At 34.3% G+C, this 19961-nt stretch overlaps 1 protein-coding gene across 2 annotated transcripts in view; it reads right to left on the reverse strand.

Annotated features, from left to right (window-relative positions):
* RSRC1 (arginine and serine rich coiled-coil 1) overlaps positions 1 to 19961 on the reverse strand; it is a 342233-nt gene that overhangs the window by 58329 nt on the left and 263943 nt on the right. For both annotated transcript variants that reach the window (XM_070406915.1, XM_070406914.1), the window contains exon 7: positions 2876 to 2944. In XM_070406915.1, coding sequence (XP_070263016.1) covers positions 2876 to 2944 — 69 coding nt within the window. The remainder of the gene's footprint in view (positions 1 to 2875; positions 2945 to 19961) is intronic.

Here is a 19961-nt window from a genome sequence, read left to right on the forward strand (position 1 = left end):
GGGCATGTACCTTGGTTGCGGGGCACATCCCCAGTAGGGGGTGTGCATGGGGCAGCTGATCGATGTTTCTCTCTCATCGATGTTTCTAACTCTCTATCTCTCTCCCTTCCTCTCTGTAAAAAAATCAATAAAATATATTTTAAAAAAAAGAATGTAGCCAGTGATTTACTTTTTCTTTTACCTACAAAGTATAAGCAAAGGAAAACTATTGAATAAAACACATATTTTATCTTTTAAAATTATTGTCATGTTATTTTACCAGAATTTTCCTTCAACATTTGTAGTATTAATTTTCTTATGTTTTTTGTATGCACAGAAAATTCAGTGAGCTCAGATAAAGACTTGATAAATTCATACTAGCAAACATTGATAGTATTTTGAAATTCACTGGCTTCTTTTTGAATGGCTATAATTCTTTTGAGAAATAGACTGAGTGAGGTCCTGTCTTAGAAAAGGGACATAACAGAGTTGGGTTATTTGGAATAAACTACAAGCTCAAGATAATTTATGTAAGCATGGATTTAAAGAATGAAGAGTGAACTGATCATTTATTCATTCATGCAATAAACAAGAAACTGAGTATCTACTATGTGCTAGGCATTGTGGATACTAAATCCTATATAATCCTAAAGTCCACACTAGTTAGGATAAAGAGACTTGAAATAGCTATGATCGGAGGATGTGCTTTTTCAATAACTCTCAGATGACAGACTAAGTGCAAGGTCTGTATGACTTAGTGAAAGTCTATGTGAAAAAATACTTTCAAAAGAATTAAAATACAACATTCAAGTATTTCCAGTTACTGTACTTAAAAAAGCCTTAACAAAATATCCTTTTAAACACTGAACCAATTTAATGAAAAAAAAAGAGACTATTAGAAATATCAATGTCACCATTAAAAGTTTGTTAGATTTCTTTGCATAAATGAGGGATTTTGAAGTGTTTGAAATGTTTCTTTCACTAGGGCATGTGTTCATATATATATTTCAAAATAATCACAGTACCATCCTTTTCCAACTGATTATAACTCCAATTAAGATTTGAATTAATGGGATTAGACTAATAACTACTGAAAGATATATTCACTATGTTGGTTGGTAAGAAGTACCACACTTATAATTTACAGTACCACAGTGTTTTATAAGGGCTATTATGTTATTAGTTAGTTTCATTGATCAGAATACCACATATTATTGGAGCACTCAAATATTCTAATTTTCTTGGACTATTTTGCATCTAGTGGTATATCTATTTGTACTATGGGTGACCATAAGCATAACTGAAATCAGATAGATTGCTTCCACTAACAGTGTCAAAATGTACACTCAGCAAGTCCAAAGAAGAGTTTTCTACTTAGGATTTTTGCCATTGGAATTCACTTGTTTTCTAAACCATAAAATTAGTTGATCTAGGACAAGAACATAAAGCCAGACTTATGGGGGTCAAATAAGATAAGAATGCTGCACATTTATATATATTAAATAGTCCACACGTAGTTTGAATCTACTTATTTGTTGGGTTCTGACACTTAAATCTACACAGGTTGGTTATGTTATCTTCTTCCTTTTTTTGATTTGTTGATTTGCTTTTGGGGCATGGCTCTCATGGAATACTGCTTTTAATCATTCTAACCCATCATACTCAAACATTTTAGGTTCTATTGGTTCTCAGCTCACATTTGAAAGTTGGGAATTAAAAAATGTTTCTGGCATAATACATAAAAGATATGTATTATGGCAAAAATTTCAATTTTCAGATTTAGAAATGGCACTCAAAGCCAATATTCAAAACACATTATCAGGCTTCAACTTCTTGAAAGCTCACAGAGGAAATAGTTACTCTGCTAATTAGCCAGTAAAGAGACATGATTGCAGTCCAAGTGAATCAACTTAACTCACAGGGAAAGCATTGCCTGGATCTTGCTTTAAGCACTGTAATTCAGAACAGTTATCTATAAAGCCTATGTGAAGAAAAGAACGCAACATTTTCACTTACATAAGTCACAGCAAACTAAAGGGGAAATAAAAATTTTTAGGGGAGATAAAAATGAGTTAGATTTCTTTGCATAGTACCTTTGGATGGTGATTTCAATATAATTAAAAGAAAATATTTAATCTAAAAAACTATGACACGAATTTCTTAATTTGTCTATGACTATTTCTGACATTTCATATTTTATTGTTTCCTCTTAAGAGCTTTTCTATTTAAAGTGTTTTTTTTGTTGTTTGTTTTTTGTCATGGGGACTTTTCTTCATCACTGGCAAAACATCAAAACGTACAGATAAGTTTGATCCATTTCTATGACTGGTTTTGATGATTTGTTAAGTATAAATATAAAAGTCAGAAGGAAACAAGCCAACACCAGCTCTACTTTATAACTTTATATCTTCCTAGTTTCCCCAGAATATATATTAGGATGCTAATAAACTAACATTTATGTTAACAAACAATAATTAGTGTCTAAGATATTGAGTATAGTGTGATATCGTGTCATAGTTTAGGCTCATGCAGTAGCATGAGGTACTCCTAATTTCATTAAATTTTATGGTTTCTTCTTTTTTTTTTTTTTTTAACATATTTTTATTGATTTCAGAGAGGAAGGGAGTGGGAGAGACAGATAGAAACATCAATGATGAGAGAGAATCATTGACTGGCTGCCTCCTGCTCGCCTCCTACTGGGGATTGAGCCTGCAACCCAGGCATGTGCCCTTGACTGGGATCGAACCCAAGACCCTTCAGTCAGCAGGCCAATGCTCTATCCACTGAGCCAAACCAGCTAGGGCGGTTTATTCTTAAATAAATGAAGAAAAACATGCCCAGTAGCGATCCCTCATTATAATGAATGCTTCAACACAAAATGAACATATGCCTTTACCTTCCTCCTTTCTTCTCTTTGCTTCTTCTTCATTTCTTTCTTTGGCTTTCAATGCTTCATCAGCTTTTGCTGAAATAAAAACAATAAAATTTCTGCACTTATTTTATGTCTGTATCATAAGTGAAAATATTGGGGAAAGGGAAAAGAAATTCCTTATATATTTTTTGTGAAGTTGTCAGAAGAAAAAAACAAAAGGGCTGAAAATCTGAAATATACCATTTACAATACTTATTCAGAATTTTAGAATATTTATTTCAAAACTTTGAAGCTTAGTTCAAGCTAATTTCTGTACAAAAAGGCAAATGAATTTAAGCAGCATAAGTTTAAACAATGGCATATGAACTGGGGAAAGCTTTTGGTCATCTGATTTGTCAGTACAGTGCATCTGTTTTAAACTTCAGAGAAAAATTCTTAAGCTACAATTCACATTTTAAATATGAGAAGCTTACAGTATCTTTGGAACAGTATCAAATTAGGTAGCATATTATTTTTTTCCCCCATTGCATATCATAGTAGCAGTTCTTTATTCATGTTATGACAGCATTTGGTAAAAAGAATCTTTTTCCCTCTAGAAACCTCTTCCCTTATTACTTAATTATCTACTAGTTGCTCAACTGCAGGGGTTTTCAAACACTTTACTACAGATGTTAAAGAAGATTAAAAATATACAGCACAGTAACAAGGGACTATCAATATACTCTGTAAATTAATTAAATTTCTGTTCTAGCACATCATTTATTCCAAAGCATTAACGTCTCAAAGGAGCGATTCTCCTTTATTGCCGTCTCACTGCCTGATGAGTGAACTAAGTGAAAATAAGTCTCTAATAGCATTATAGTTGATGAAATATTAAGTTAAAAAAGTATTGCCTTGTCAAAAGAAAAAGAATCAAACTGTGCCAGCATTAAACTTTGGATGAGCCTTTATTATAATAATAACAGTAATGTAAACTGTGATTTAAAAAATAAACACACTTGCTCTTCAGTTTTTGCTGCATATCTTTTTCCTATGCAAAATCAACATATCCTTCAGAAGTATAAAACCTGGCTTAAAGGGGGAATTTAAAGAAAATACACATCACATACATAACTATTTTTCTTCAAAGTTTATTTTTCTTCACCATTAATATCGACACTTTCTTAAAATATAAAACTTATATAATGGTGTTGTGAAGTGCTATATCCAATTACACAGACATCTGTTTCCATTTACAAGCTTTAATACATACTTAGGCTGCATTTAAAGTCATGAAATATTAAAACTTTTATGCCACTCTGTATCACTGCAAGAATCTATTAAATTAGATAATAAAAACAAACCACCAGTAACTCTAAAGACTTTTACTTCATTTACACTTTATTCTCCCTAGTAGAAGGACAAGGATAATAGAAATTCCATTTAAATTCAATTTTGGTTATATGTGTAATTGTAGATATACCCCTTGAGTCATGTAAAATGCTCAGCTTATGTTTCTTTCAAATGATCCCGCTCAGATTCACATTCTACTCCTTACAACCATCTTCAATATGTATTAGCGGAGCTCATTAAACTGAAATTTAATAATGCAAACATCAGGTGGATTTCAAGAACCTCCATTAACAATGTAAGATGGATTGCTTATATATAGCTCTTGGGCCAACTGGGCACAATTTAAATTCAATAAACTACCCTGCCTAAATCTGATTTATCTATTTCACTATGCCGGTTTGTCCTTTCTTACTGATTTGTTGTTATACATGGACAATTCATTGGAATATTGTTTTAGATGTTTTTTTTTTTAAACTGCAAATGGCTCTTGTGCTGTGGTTAAATATTTTATGTAATTGAACTTCATGCTGTCAATCAAGATTCCCAAGTATGTGCATATGTGCATGTTTATATAAAAAACTTTGAATTATATCAAAATTGCATAGGTAATCAATTTAAAAAGCACACATTTGAGAATTTTATTAATAATCAGTGCGTTTCTACAAAGACTCTAAATAAATTCATTTGAGGAAAATTTATTTATTCAAATAGAGACATTAGGATAAACTCATTGATTATTAAGGGACTTGGGAAGAAATCTTTTTCTTTATGTCTGCTTTATTATATTATTATTTAAATGGGATTAGGAACAAATGTATGGTCATTCATACATGATTTAGTTTATTGTAATTTTTTTAATATTCTCTAAAAGGCGGCAATCCCATTTTATAAATGATGATAGTAATCTCATTAGATGAACCAAAAAAAATGATACTAAAGTGGTAAGACCTATCTTTTTTTATTTTTATGATTCCTGATCATTCCCTTTGGATTTTACATTTACCAAAAATACTTACATCTTCCACTAACCTTGTTCACAACTTCCAATCCCTTGGCTCTTCCAACCCACCCCCACCCCCAGGCTAATAGTACCCTCTGGGATTTGCTTCTTTCCCTGGCACAAGGCAACCATTTCACTTCCATGTTCATAATGCCCTTATTTTCCTGATTCCTTTGTTGTTTTGCCAAGCTGTTACCAATACATCTGACCAATTTTTCCTATTTTTGCTGCAGAGGCAGCTTACAAAATGGTATATAAATGTTACTGCTTTTACCAATGATTTAGAAATTAACATGGATCCTTCCTTGTTGTTCCTCCTTAGTCAGCACCCCTGGTTGGCTTACATGCTCATTTCCTACAACTTATAATGCTTTCTTTACTACAAGTGCCAGTAACCTCATACCCGCTCCCCCAACTCACTAATTTTTTTCAGCCTCACACCCATTCACCTCTATATCTTAATCAACCCTTACTTCTTTTTGCCTTGAATGGAAAGTAAACCATTCTCCTGTGCTTTAGAATCTATTCCTTTCCATTTCCTTTAGGGTTCTTTCTGCCTCTTAAGATTCACTCACTCTTGTCTATGCTTAGACTATAAATACATTCAAGGCTCACAAATCCTGTACAATATTAACTCTTCTTTCAACCAAGTTACTGCCTCTTCTTGTTTCCAAACAGACTTTGTCCTCACAGCTTTTGCCAGAGGCCCTAAAAACTCTGCAATTGCCAAATTTAATAGTTGCCTCAGTTTTATCCTGTTACAGTCTGTCCTTTAAAAAAACAACAGCTAACCAGCCACATCTTTATCAAATCCAAACTCTTTAGATGCCATCTAAAGCCCCTCTCAGTCTGACTTCAATGTAACTTCCAGCTTCATCACTCACCACTCTTCTTTCATTACTTCAAGGATACATGGCCTTGCTGGGCCATCCTGCCTTTTGTTTGTATTATCATGCCTTTGTTCTTACTGGGGTCCCTACCTCACTTTTTCACTGAGAAAATTTCACCAGAAAGTTTTAGTTCAAATGGCATGCTCTTCTTTGAAACCTTCGCTGATCAATGCCCTATGTCCCCAAGTGGATCTGACTGCTCCCTCCTTGCTTCGTAGGGACTTCAATGCCTTCCTTATGAAATGTTTATACTTTATTCCTTCATTACAGAAATATCCATCTCCTTGAGAGCTGAGCACATTAGTATAAGTGACAGAAATTGTTAGTATTCTCTTTTTCATGAGTGTTTAGCCAGACTACATGTTCTTATCTCCTTGAAGTTAAGTGGGGCTATTTACTGAGTTCAATCCAATGGAATATGAACATATGTGATGGGTATCATGTTTCCATACCTGGCTTATAAAAAACTCCCATGTAATCCTCATTTTCTTTCCCCATTCATTGGCTGAACAGAAGACCTACGGATGGTGAACCACAAGATAAAAGAAATCTGGGTCACTTAATTTCTACAAGGAACAGAAATGCTTTCCTGATAACTTGTCTTATACAAAATATATTTTTATTGTTTTAAGATGCTGAAATTTGGAGGTTAACAGTTAGTGTTCAATGAATATTTCCTAAACAAGTGAATAAAAAGGACTTTGAAAGTTAACACAAATATTATGTTGTTCTTTCTAAAGTGAAGTCTCCTTTCAGAAAAGAAGCCTCCTATGGCCATTTCATTTGAATGATGGAGATTAGAAGACCAGCTGTAGAGGTGATGTGGGGTGAAGTAGGGGACTATTCAGTATATGGTGTCAAGGGCATATTATGAGAACTTATTCTCATCTTTACTGACTTTACTTAAAAATTCCACAGATATAGGACTTTTTAGATTATTGTGGCTGTTTGCTTAAGTCAGATTTTAAATAATTCAGGGAAGAACTTTACATGCCCTATGAGAGAAAATCAATTAGGTCAAGAATTGGAAAAAATAAAAAGGACTGACAAGGTATTCAATGCATCCCCTACTTTCAGAAAGGACTGTATTAATATTCCCAGAGAAGATCTTTTAATAAGGGTTTAACTTTTCTCCTCTGCGGAAATCTCATCTGGGAGTTCTTTTCCATATGGAGCCCAATTTCTGAAATTGTACCAACGTGAATAGACCAGAAATGTTGAGAAATTCTTAAAAAATAGCAAGCATACAGGTTCAAATCTATGGAAAAAATGGTTAGAAGAAATCACAGCCCAATCATATTCAGAAGACTTACACAGATATGGGAGAAACTCCAAAGGCACTTCAATTTTAGAGTCAGTAGAAACCAAGCACAGGAGGTAGGCCTGCCTGGGGCAAATGTTAAATAGGGAATTATGAATGGAGCAGCTGAACAATGGCACCTCCCTTGCAGGGTAAATAGGATATAGCTATTACTGGAACACAGGTTAAAGCAGTGCGTGTAGGAGGTACTAAACCCAGTGAGGCAAGGGCTGGTCGCTACAAATGACTAAAGGACTGACAAGCTACTAATGTGTTCTTACTAGCAACACACCTTGTCTCCTGACACGATCAATGGAATTGGGTATAATGAGTTGAAATGGCAGGACTACAGGGACCGTCAAGTATAAAAATGAACAGCCAACCTAGAATTACCAGACACTCAAGGAAAACCAACCCTATGAGAGACAAAACACAAACAATAACACTCTAGAACAACAAAGCAGAGGAATGAGAGTCGACAAGGCAAACAGAATTTTTTAGACTCAGTGTAAATGCCTTTAAAGTGATTTAATAAGATATTAACTGCACCTTGAAAATTAAATTGCGATCATCAATAAAGAATTCCATAAATGAACTGAAAAGCAGGAGAAATAGAGTTGAATATTAAATGCATGTGTTGGAATATCCTATTAAGGAATTTTCTCTGAATATAGTGAAAAAGAACAATGAGATTCACATACAGGAGAAAAGTTAAGAGACAAGATCATCATCATCATCACCATTAAAGTTAACATTTACTGAAGCCTTACTATATATGCCTTTGTGTTTGTACATGTGTGTGTAATTCACTTAATTCTCAAATTGGCTCTATCCCCCATTTTTATAGATGAGGAAACGGCAGCACAGAAGTAAAATAACTTTTTTAAGGTCACCGAGTTAGAAGAAAAAGAAAGATCCATATGTTCCAACATCTGTCTAAGAAGATATTGTGAAATACTGTAAGGCCATTAAAGAATGAGATAGGCCCTGACCGGTTTGGCTCAGTGGATAGATCGTCGGCCTGCTGACTGAAGGGTCCCAGGTTTGATTCCGGTCAAGAGCATGTACATTGGTTGCGGGCACATCCCCAGTAGGAGCTGTGCAGGAGGCAGCTGATGGATGTTTCTCTCTCATCGATGTTTCTAACTCTCTATTCCTCTCCCTTCCTCTCTGTAAAAAAATCAATAAAATATATTTTTAAAAAAAGAATGAGATAGACTTGTATGTATTGATAATATGGAAAGATCTTCATCACAAATATTAAGTAAAAAAAACAAACCCAGGTTGAATAACAATATACAGGATGTCCTCATTTGCTAACGAAAACAAAACAAAGTATATGAGCACATATGTAAATGCCTATGAAGCAAACAGGAAATCTGTATGGAAAAGTCCCAATTTACCTGCCCATGTGCAGAGATTTCTACCCAATCCAACAAGTGTGCTCTTTACTTTATTATATTACCTTCATTAAAAAATATATACATATTCTAATATTAAAACTAAAAAGTTAAGAAAACCATTCTCTTGAGATATTAAAATCTTATAATGCTCTAATATAAATTTTGGAGCCTAGAGAAATGTTCTAATAGACTATAAATAGAAACATCTAGCAAAAATGTGTATTTCTGCTTATTTCAGTTTATTATAATAACAGTGCTTTTCACATTAACACTATAAACAGTGATCAAGATACTTGGGTATTTCACGGCATTGCTGTGTCAAAATATTTTAGGCAATGAATGTAAAGCAGGATGATTTGTAATCAGAACACTAGTATTGTATCCAGCCCTGCCCATCCTGTCCTTCACATATGTGTGGACTTTATTGGATCAGACATCCAAATACATTTGAGAAAATTTTCTGATATTTTACTCTTTCCTGCATAGTGACACATGTTTATTCAGTTTAAATGTTGTCATATGCTTTAAAAAAATGAGTGTGAGTAAAAATGATATAATACAGTGGGGCCTTGACTTACGAGTTTAATTCGTTCGGAGACCGAGCTCGTTAAGGAGCTCGTTAAGGAGCTCGTTAACTCAAATTACTCTGTCAACTCAATGCAAAAAATCAGCTGAGAGACAGCTGGTATCTCAAAAAACTTGTTAGTCGGGACACTTGTAAGTCAAGGCACCACTGTATAAAGTGCCATTTTCCAAATAATTCTAAATATGAGTGTTTTATCCAGATAAGTTATCACTGTTTATATTTTACTAGAGGCCCAGTGCATGAAATGTGTGCATGGGGGGCGGGTCGGTCCCCTCAGCCCAGCCTACACCCTTTCCAATCCAGGACCCCTTGGGGGATGTCTGACTGCCAGTTTAGGCCGGCAGTCGGACATCCCTCTCACAATCCTGGACTGCTGGCTCCTAATTGCTCACCTGCCTGCCTGCCTGCCTGGTTGCCCCTAACTGCCCCCCGTTCTGCTGGCCTGATCACCACTCACTGCCTCTGTGTGCCGGCCTGATCACCCCTAACTGCCCCCCCTGCTGGTCTGGCCACCCCTAACTGACCCCCGCTGCCAGCCAGGTCACCCCCAACTGCCCCTTCCCTGCTGGCCTTTCGCTCCCAACTACCCCCTCCCCCCACCGGCCTAGTGGTCCCTTACAGCCCCCCCTGCTGGTCTGGTCACCCCCCCCTGCCCCCGCCCCCCCGCAGGCCTGGTCACCCCCAACTGCCCCCCCCCCCCCCCACCAGCCTGGTCACCCCTCACGGCCCCCTCACTGGCCTGGTTGTCCCATGCAGCTTGCTGTTCAGTCATTTGGTTGTCCCTCACTAACCCCCCTGCCAGCCTGGTCATAGGCAGCCATCTTGTGAGGGTGTAAGGGTTAATTTGCATATCACCTCTTTATTATATAGGAGGACTGATAAAGAAATAAAAGCCCAAGAAAGTTAAAATATTGGTTAAAAGTCAGAATGGCCAAGATACAGAGCCTGTAAATTATAGCTTAATGCTTTTTTAAATGACTAGTTCTTATCTATTCATTCACTTGTAAGCAAACAGTCACCAAAATTAGACAACACTAAACTTTTATTAGTTTAGAAACAGTTAAGAATGGCTTTCAGAGAGAGAAAAAAATTGTAATTAATATTAAAAATGTTATGTTGCAACAGCATGGATGGAACTGGAGAGCATTATGCTAAGTGAAATAAGCCAGTCAGAGAAAGATAAATATCACATGATCTCACTCATTTATGGAATATAATGAACATAAACTGATGAACAAAAACAGATCCAGAGACAGAGAAGCATCGATCAGACCGTCAAACTTCAGAGGGAAGGTAAGGGAGGGTGGGGGTAAGGGGGAGAGATCAACCAAAAGACTTGTATGCATGCATATAAGCCTAACCAATGGACACAGAGAAGAGGGGGGTGAGGGCATGAGTGGGGGGTGGGGGGCAATGGGGGGGGGATAAGGACACATATGTAATACCTTAATCAATAAAGAAATTTAAAAAATAAATAAAAATGTTATGTTAAAAAATAATCCTAATTGGCCATGGTTTTTAAGGTTTTCTCAGATATTTTTGCTGGGTTTTACCTATAGCTCTTACACTTATCTAGACCTCAGTATAGTTGATAACCTCAAAACTCACTGTTCAGCAGTACCAAATTCATTTAAAAATTTACATATGGACATAGCTGCTGTTCCTGCATATTTAAAGACTACATAACTATGGTCATAATATTAGCTTCCCCTGCCCAACTTCTACCTCCTTCTTTGCACACACAGCATAGAAACCTCCTTCTTTGCACACACAACATAGAAGTGAGATTGATTAATTATAAGTTCTTATTTCTTACCAACCTCTACCATTAATAAATACTAGCAATACAAATGTACACGTAGAAACATTTAGTCATGTCAATATATGAAATAATTATTCTTAATTTGCCTCAAGCACCATAAAGGGTCAATAGTAACTATAACTGAAAAACTATTTACAAACATAAAATTGTAATTATTTCACAGCCACTGGGGGAAACAAGAAAGCCACTGTTCATTATCAATAAATGTTCTTATTTTTTGCTAGATCACCTTGAAAACAAGCTCTTTTTCATTAGTTCCTTCATCTATTTAAAAAACAGATAAAATGTATGCCAGAGAAAATTCTCCAGCAGAATACTATACCCACATTACTGAGGGTTGAGAGATAATTCTGAGGGTTGAGAGTAAGTTCAGGAAAAGTAAAAACAAAGAAACACATGTATAAAGATACTTTGGAAGTGATGACGGAAGAGGATACAGTCAGGACTAGGAGGAGTGAAACCTGAGCTGCCTCTTCTAGGGTAACTTAGTCAGGAGGGGGCAGGCCAATCATTTGGTTCATGAAGTCTCAATGAATCAGCTCAATTCATTTTGTGCTTATTTATGGGTACAAGCTAGTCCATATGGGCCTTGGAATAAGCATTAATAGAAAGCCAGGAGGTATGCTTTCACAGAATTCAAGGGACATTTGTCCAGGCACAGCGCTATGTCCCCAAAGGGTGCTGTTTAATGCCAGGGACATCCTATCAATTAAAAAAGACCACAAGTCAAGGATGAAGTTGCAGCACAAATCTGTGAATACTAATTCCTCACAAATCCATGAATACTAATTCCTCCATTTAAATAAGGTTTCACAGTAGATAAGAATGGGCAAAACAACGCTGATTCCTCCCAGGTGGAACGCAATACTGATTTAAAGCTCTCAGATAGTCCATGGTTAAAAAAACCTATTTGACTTAGTTTTGTCTGTTTTTCCCAATTTGTTTACCAATGAACCATTCTTTTCCTATAATATAAATAAAGAATACACTTTGAGAAATTTTAATCTAGTCTAATGCTTTCACCAACTTATTTTAATATTCTCCCTAACTTGGATTCTAAGAGATATAAAGATATTTCATCATTTAAAATTTTTTCTTTAAAAAGAAATACTCCCAGTTGGATATCTGAAGATAAGAACTATTACATGTCCAAAGCACAATTATTCTGAAGTCTAGAAATACTTTTGTAGCAATTCATGCTTTAAGTTATATGTAACTCTTAAGATCATTTACATTTATTTCTGCAATTATTTAAGTAGTAATAAATGGTGCATCTGTTGAAAATTGTGGATTCAGTGAGAATGACAAACAAAAAACCACAAAATGACACAGTATCTTTTCTTTAAACTATTTTTATTGTTGACACTATTACAGATGTCCCACGCCCCCACCCGCCCCTTTGCCCACCTCCGTATGGTATCTTTTAATTATTTCCTACTTTTTTTAGCACCAATAGGGGAGTATAAATATTTGAAACATATTAATTTGCTTTGTTTGTTTTTACATAAGATTCCCTTTTATATACCCTGTAGCAGTTCCCAAAGTAATAGTTTTTCTTTCACTATATCCTATGTCATGTCGTCCAGATTTTCTCTTAATTCTTATATCCCCAATGTAGGCTTAAAGATTACCCAAACGTGCAAGGATTTACTTTATGTGCCTTTCTTTTTATTCTGTTGGAAAACTTTCTGTCATTTATTAGAAAAGCTGTCTGACAATGTCATTGCTGACTGACACACAAGTATGTCCAACAGACATGCTGGTCTAATGCAGCTGTCCGCAGACTATCCTCATGCTCTTCACTTGAATAGACATTTTTATTCCCAGTGCTCCTGCTGGATTCCATGAGGGTTCCAATGACAAGAAAGGAATCAAATAGGTCTAATTACCATCCAAGATGAAAAAGTGGAGAGCGAATAGTTTTAAAAATAAAAATAAAAAAAATGCTGTATGTAGCCTTCTGACCAAGCTTATATTTCTCTTCTCTAGCTGTGTTGATGCCTGATGCTTACCCAGCTTCCCATTCTGTAACATGAATAAACTGCTTAGCCACAGTAATTAGGATGTCATTTGCTAAAATCTAAGAAGGAAAGTTGAAGACAATGAAAATCCAATAATAATGACATGGAGATACAGAACTGCTGTGATGTCTAGTCTCTCAATGAAAAGCAGTACTAGATTTTTTTCCCCCCTTTTTACAGAATGCTGATATGGAAAATAAAAATAACTTCATCATTCTGTGTTCCTTTGACTTATTGCACATCCATCAACTGGATGTCAGTTTGAAGTCAGTTGGCCACCATTATAACCCCATTCCAAGAAAGATGTTTCAGCATTTCAGGAAAACTCTGGGGTTTGGAGCTACAGAATTACACCCTTTGAGAGGAATTATATCCTAGACTCTACTCAGTGATTTGTAATGCTTACTCTTTTTAGTAACTACAAACACCCTATCAATACATATTTTTAATGAGTAACTAAAGGTAAGTAATTCTTTTAAATATAAGAACCAAGTCCAGAAATGGCATTGTTTGACTGCAGTATGTCAGAAATAAGGATAAGATGCAATTGTTTTTCATATCAAATAAATTATGCTATATTTGTTTCCCTAATTTTTATTATGTTCTTATATTACAAAGGGTGTTTCTTTTTTAAAAAAATAGAATTATATATTTTTATTTATATCTTTGTTTTCATGGTGTCAATTCCTAAAGGGAAACGAACTTATGCAAACCTACTATGTGTTAGTCACTGTGCTAAGTATTTTAAGATGCAGTTATTTCATATAATCTTCAAAAGTTTCATAGAGGCTTAATAATTTGCTCAATAAATAGGTGAGTCAAGAATTATAACACATGTGTATGCTCTTTTCATTACACTATAATGTCTTCTTAAAAACAGTGTGGGAAAAACTTGTATAAAAAATCTTATTCTACTAGAGCTTCTAAATGAAAGATAATTTATCTTTTTTTAGTCAAAGTTTAATTATTAAGTCATAAAGGTCATGTATGAAATAGTATTGTAAAATAAGTATGAAAACAAATAATTTGATGTGAAATTGCCATGCTCTTGAAAAATACTCTGAAGTTGTTTTCTTTCAGGAATACGAAATGCTCAGTATTTAAGTGCATGCCATGATTTTGGTTGCCTCAACTTGAGAGACTCATCATTTAAGTCTGAGGCCAATAGCTGGATTGCAGTGCTTTAATACATACATCTCTATACTAAAAATGCTAACACCTCTGAGAAAACGCAGACTTCCACTGCTGAGTCCACAAATTTTCCCCAAAGGAGCTTTATGCCATGCCCTGATTTAATCGTGTTAAAAGTATATTTTAAATGCACCTTTTATATACCACATTCTGATAGAGGGAGTTGTATCATTGCCCTACTAACTGGAATGCCCCTACTATGCTAAAGAGTACTGCAAATATAATTCAAAATTAATAATGCCAGCTTGTTAGATGACAACTTGAGGCACCCTGGAGGTGTGACCTGGTTTTGGAATGATCTTTGAGATTTCTACTCCCCCAGGTCTGTGAAAATTAGGCACATAATGAAACTGTTGCATTTACTCTCCAGGGTGAACTGTAAACTGGACCAATGTATGACCTTTTACTAGCCTATTAATGAAAAGGCATGTTCTTTTCTCTCATACGATAGTTGAATTAAACAATAGCAGTGGCAGCTTAAGGTAGAAGAGATAAGGAAAAAAAATGGTATCAATTAAAAATCATAGTCATGATCTACACCAATGCTCAGAATTCAGTCCCAAACAAAAATAACTGAATACAGACAAGTTGAATATCACAGAAATAATAAACCAGAAATTTTTTGGATTAGAAATTAATAAGAAAGGTAAGAAATACAGGGTGGAGCAAAAGTAGGTTTACAGTTGTGAGTATGTGAAACTCCTATTATTCCTGTATTATTATTTATTAATTATTGTATTGTTTTCCATATGAGCAACTTTAAAACGATTTTTGCTCCACCCTGTATGTAAGAAATTTAAGATCTATGTAAGAAATTTCAAAAACATGTCTTTCTATTATAGGTGAATTTTTATTAGCAAGTCCATGTACTTCATTAATAAAGCATACTATATATAAAATATGTGTCTTAAGTATCCTTTAAGTTATTTTGAAGATTAAAAAAACATTTATATCTACATATTTTTATAGGCAACACAAAGTAAATATATCAGAAGAAATGCATATATTTAAATTCTATATGGCAGTTTTGAAACGAGAAATATTTCCAACAATTCACAGTATGAAGGCGAAATAAAAGAAAATAATATAATAAAGATCTTAGTTACAGTCACTCTATCAAGCTATGATAAGAATTTGTCCTCAAAACTGGAACACAGTACCCATCAGTTCTGCAGACACTACTAGTGATTTTCTAGTCCTAGTGTTAATGACCACCAATATTTTACAATCTCTATTTTGTTGCTAATTATTTTCAAGTAGGTTAAGTTACTGTACCTTTGTGTAAGGTGATGGTTCTCAAATTTCAGCATTACTAGTATAAGCATCACATGGAAAGCTTGTTACAGATTTCTGGCCCCATGAGGGTCTAGATTGTGCAATTTTAAATCTCGACATAATATTTATTTAGAAACATAGAATTTTAAATTTATTTTATCCCAGTGTGATTTTTTGTGTGTGGGTCCATAAGTCACTTGAATGAATGTTTTAAAATTTGCAAATTATTTGGTGTTCTTTATTTACACTGAGGTCTAATTTAATTTCATTCTGGTCAAAGAATATAGTGTGTGTGATAATTTTTGATATGTTTAGATATGCTTTATTAACCAATTACGGTCAAATTTGTAAATGTTTAATTAGTACTTGAAAAGAATATATATTCCCTAAATCTTGAATTCAGGATCTTACATGTGTTCACCACAGTAAATCTGCTGGCTTGTTGTTTTGTTTAATACATCTCCCATTATGGTGGCAGAATTCAAAGCTTTTTCTTGCAATTGTGTCAATATTTGCTTCATATGTTTTGGGACGGTGTAATCAGATGCACACAAATCAGATACAAAAAAACTGATGTAAATCAGATACTGATACAGTATACTCTGGAGAAGATACTAAACAATTTAATGAAGAAAACACAAGGAATAAAACAAATCAAAATGATCCATAAATGGAAAATATATTTTTACCAAACAACTGGGGCATCCCAGTGAAGGGTATGCTGAATTAGGGTTCAAGAAGCCACATCCTTATGCTGATTAAACAAATAACCTAATTAAGTAAATTTAAAGATGTGCTTGAGTAACCCCAATTGCAAAATGCAGATAATATTGCCTATCTTTCTCTTCTTTTTAGGCAAGATATAAAAGGATTGCATGTGGCGGATATATAATAAAAATATTTCTTTTTATTCTGTCAAAATAAGATTATGAATCTTTAAAAATATTTTTAATGGACATTGTCTCTCCAGCTCATCACTTTAACCCCAGAACTCGATACATTTGCTATAGAGTAGAAGCTCAATAAATACATGACTCAATGAATATTGCCCAGAAGCCAAGAAATAAATATATTCTCCAGAAACCAAATTTAGAGGAGCATAGAAATTTAGAGATTTATAGAGAACAGTTTAATGATTAAAACTTAAGTCGAATAATTTTGGTTGGTTTAGTGAAGGCACTCCTGGACCACTTCTTTCTCCTTGTCTAAGATTTCCCCTGGGGATTGGACTAAGCAAAGATATCCAGACTACTTTTCTGAGAGATATTTAACTTTGGAACAGTATTACTTTTGTGATGTGGGCTCAGTGGAATCCATTATCTTCCTTAAAAACGAGCTCTCAGAAAAACCTCATTTTCCTAACATTTTTTAAAAAAAGGAAAACCTCATTTTCCTTAGCATGACCGACAAGATCCTTCACCAAGTGGCCCCAACCCACATTTCCCATTATTACTCCATCGCATAGTCTTTATTCTCTAAACACTAAGAACTTATTTCAGTTTAGTAAGTACACCACACTCTCACAATTCTGTGCTTTTATTATACCCTAGGTTTGGAAAGCTTTGCTCACTCTTTAAATGCTATATTTTATGAAAATCCCTTCCTAACTTTAGACGGTCACTCTTATAGTATCTCTATTTTGGCATTAACCATATTATATTGTAATCATTTATTTAATATATGTGTTTTTTGTTCACCTTTGCATCCTTAAAACTCAGTTCAGTGCCAATGAATGTTTATTACATTAACCTTCATCAATAACCTCTTTAGTATTTCAATAAAGGAAAGAAAACAATGGTAAGAAAATGATCTGTAATAGCTGAAAATATTTATAGCTTCAAAATAGCAAAAGGGATTTTATTTATACTGATGTCTGGTTACATATAACACACTACCCTGGAAATTTGGTATAATAATATATTTTATCAGATCCCCATCCAAAAGCTTTGGATATATGAAAGAAATGGAAGACACTTATTAGAGTGTGATATCTTCTATAGCATTAGCTATTAATAAAATGTTTATAATCAGGACAAAACGAATTACTCAGAGGTATTATAGCAGAGAGGTTAAAGGAATGGATTCTGAAGCCAGAATGCCTGGGTTTGAATCTTGGCTTTATCCATTCCTAGCAATGAGACCTAAGGCAATCATCTTAATTTCTCTGTCTCAGTTAATTCATCTGAAAACAGTATTGATAACAGTACCTCCATCACAAGCCATCAGGATGGTATAAGGATTAAATGAGTTAATATATGCCAAGCTGTCAGAACAGAACATATCTTATGGTATCATATATGGGTTAGATATTACATTTATGTAAAATATGCAATATTATCTATACACTAGAGGGCCGGTGCATGGATTCGTGCATGGATGGAGTCCCTCGGCCTGGCCAACAATCTTGCTGATCAGGGCCATCTCACCCAGTCCCGGGGGTGGATCGGGCCAGCCGGCCAGGGGGAGGGATGGAGAGAGGTTGGCTGGCCGGAAGAGGTTGGTTGTGGGAGCACACTGACCACTAGAAGGCAGCTCCTGCATTAAGCATCTGTCCCCTGGTGGTCAGTATGCGTCATAGTGACTGGTTGACCGGTCGACTGGTTGGTTAGGCTTTTATATATATAGATTCTTATTGATATTAGTATTTACCTAGAGTAGTTATTAGCATAAAACTACATGTATCTGTACTGCTTATGATATAATTTATACATTTTTAACCATTTACAAAATTTTAGTAGTGAGTCTTTTCCTTGTAACAAAATTTTATTTGGAGAAATATGCACTAAGCATATGTAATGTGGTTCCTGATATTTCTGGGAAATTGTACGGAATATAAAATGGACCTACTTTAAACTGAGAGAATACATATTTTTAAGTCCCTGGACATGCTCTGTCTCACTTAGAAATTTAGCTCTGTATTTCACATTTGCTCTATCTACATTCATAGTAGTATCAACTACAAACTATTCAACTGTGATGTCACCACTTCCATGATGCATTAACCTATTATCCTAGTCAACACAAATTCATCTTCTTAGGTCTGAGAGGCCTATGTTTGTCTTGTATAGCCAGTTGGACATGTAACTTTCTTCTATACTAGACTGCCAACTCCTTGAGATCAGATATCTCACTGGCTTTACACATGGTTCATTAGCTTCTAAATAACTGTTCATTAAGTTAAGCTGAAAATTAACATGTAAAATAATGACTGAGGTATAGTCATAGATTAAAGATTTAATTTTGTTCATGTTACTTAAATATTTTAGAAACATCTATGACAAAAAGGATATTGTGAGATTTATCAGTATCCAGAAAATTACATTAATTAGCACATTCTATTCTAGACATATGAATATTAATATTCCAAGTAGAAAATTTGGCATAGCTCCTCAAAACTTCCAATTTTAAGATATTACTTTAATGTATGTTTATTTATGTTGGTACACATATATAAATATGCCTATCAACAAATTTTTAAGGGTAAACCCTTCTCTTACCAAAAAATTCATTTAGGGTATGATATAATATTCTGGTTTATACTTTAGAATTTCTCAGTATAACAGATTGAAGAGCAATTATTATGAATTTGAATTTTGAATATTCATAGTAATAAATGGCAAATCAAAAACTTTCAGAACTATAGTTATAGCTACAAAAGTCCTATACTCTTCCTCATACACAACAAATGTAGATATATAGTAAACATTTTTCTCCCACTTGAATGAAGTTTTTCCCCTGATTTTTCACAATACAAATTTAATATTACATCAACAAATCTAAGACAAGATCATTTTTATCTTACCATGTGCCAGCATTTTGAAATCTGATATTATTAAAAATTAACACCTACAAGTGAAGCAGATCAATGCTTATGTAGTGTTACAAAAAACTCCAATATAAACTATGCAAGAGTTTTCACAGCTAACACTTGAAACACAAATTTTAAAAATAGTTTCTTCAACATAGTGTTATTACATACTACAAATCAGTACACCCAGCATTTTTATATATGAGAATACAATTTTCATTTCAAATGCATGTGCACAAATTATTTTGAAAATGTTTTTGATTTATGATAAACACAATCTCATTAAAGAAAAACATCAATGTTTTATACAAAATCTTCAGTCTGATTTCATACCATCTATTTTCAGTGTTTTGAACTTTTCTCTAGAACATAAAATCTTGTAAAATCTCAGATTTAAGCTGGACGAGCATAATTTTAAAAACTTTACCATTGCTTTGTTTTGTTCAAGGCAATGCCTTCAGAGATTAAGTGAGCAAAGTATT

This window comes from Myotis yumanensis, unplaced genomic scaffold (assembly GCF_028538775.1).
Source record: "Myotis yumanensis isolate MYYU_CA2020_CCGP unplaced genomic scaffold, mMyoYum1.0.hap1 SCAF_2, whole genome shotgun sequence".
NCBI classification, from domain to species: domain Eukaryota; kingdom Metazoa; phylum Chordata; class Mammalia; order Chiroptera; family Vespertilionidae; genus Myotis; species Myotis yumanensis.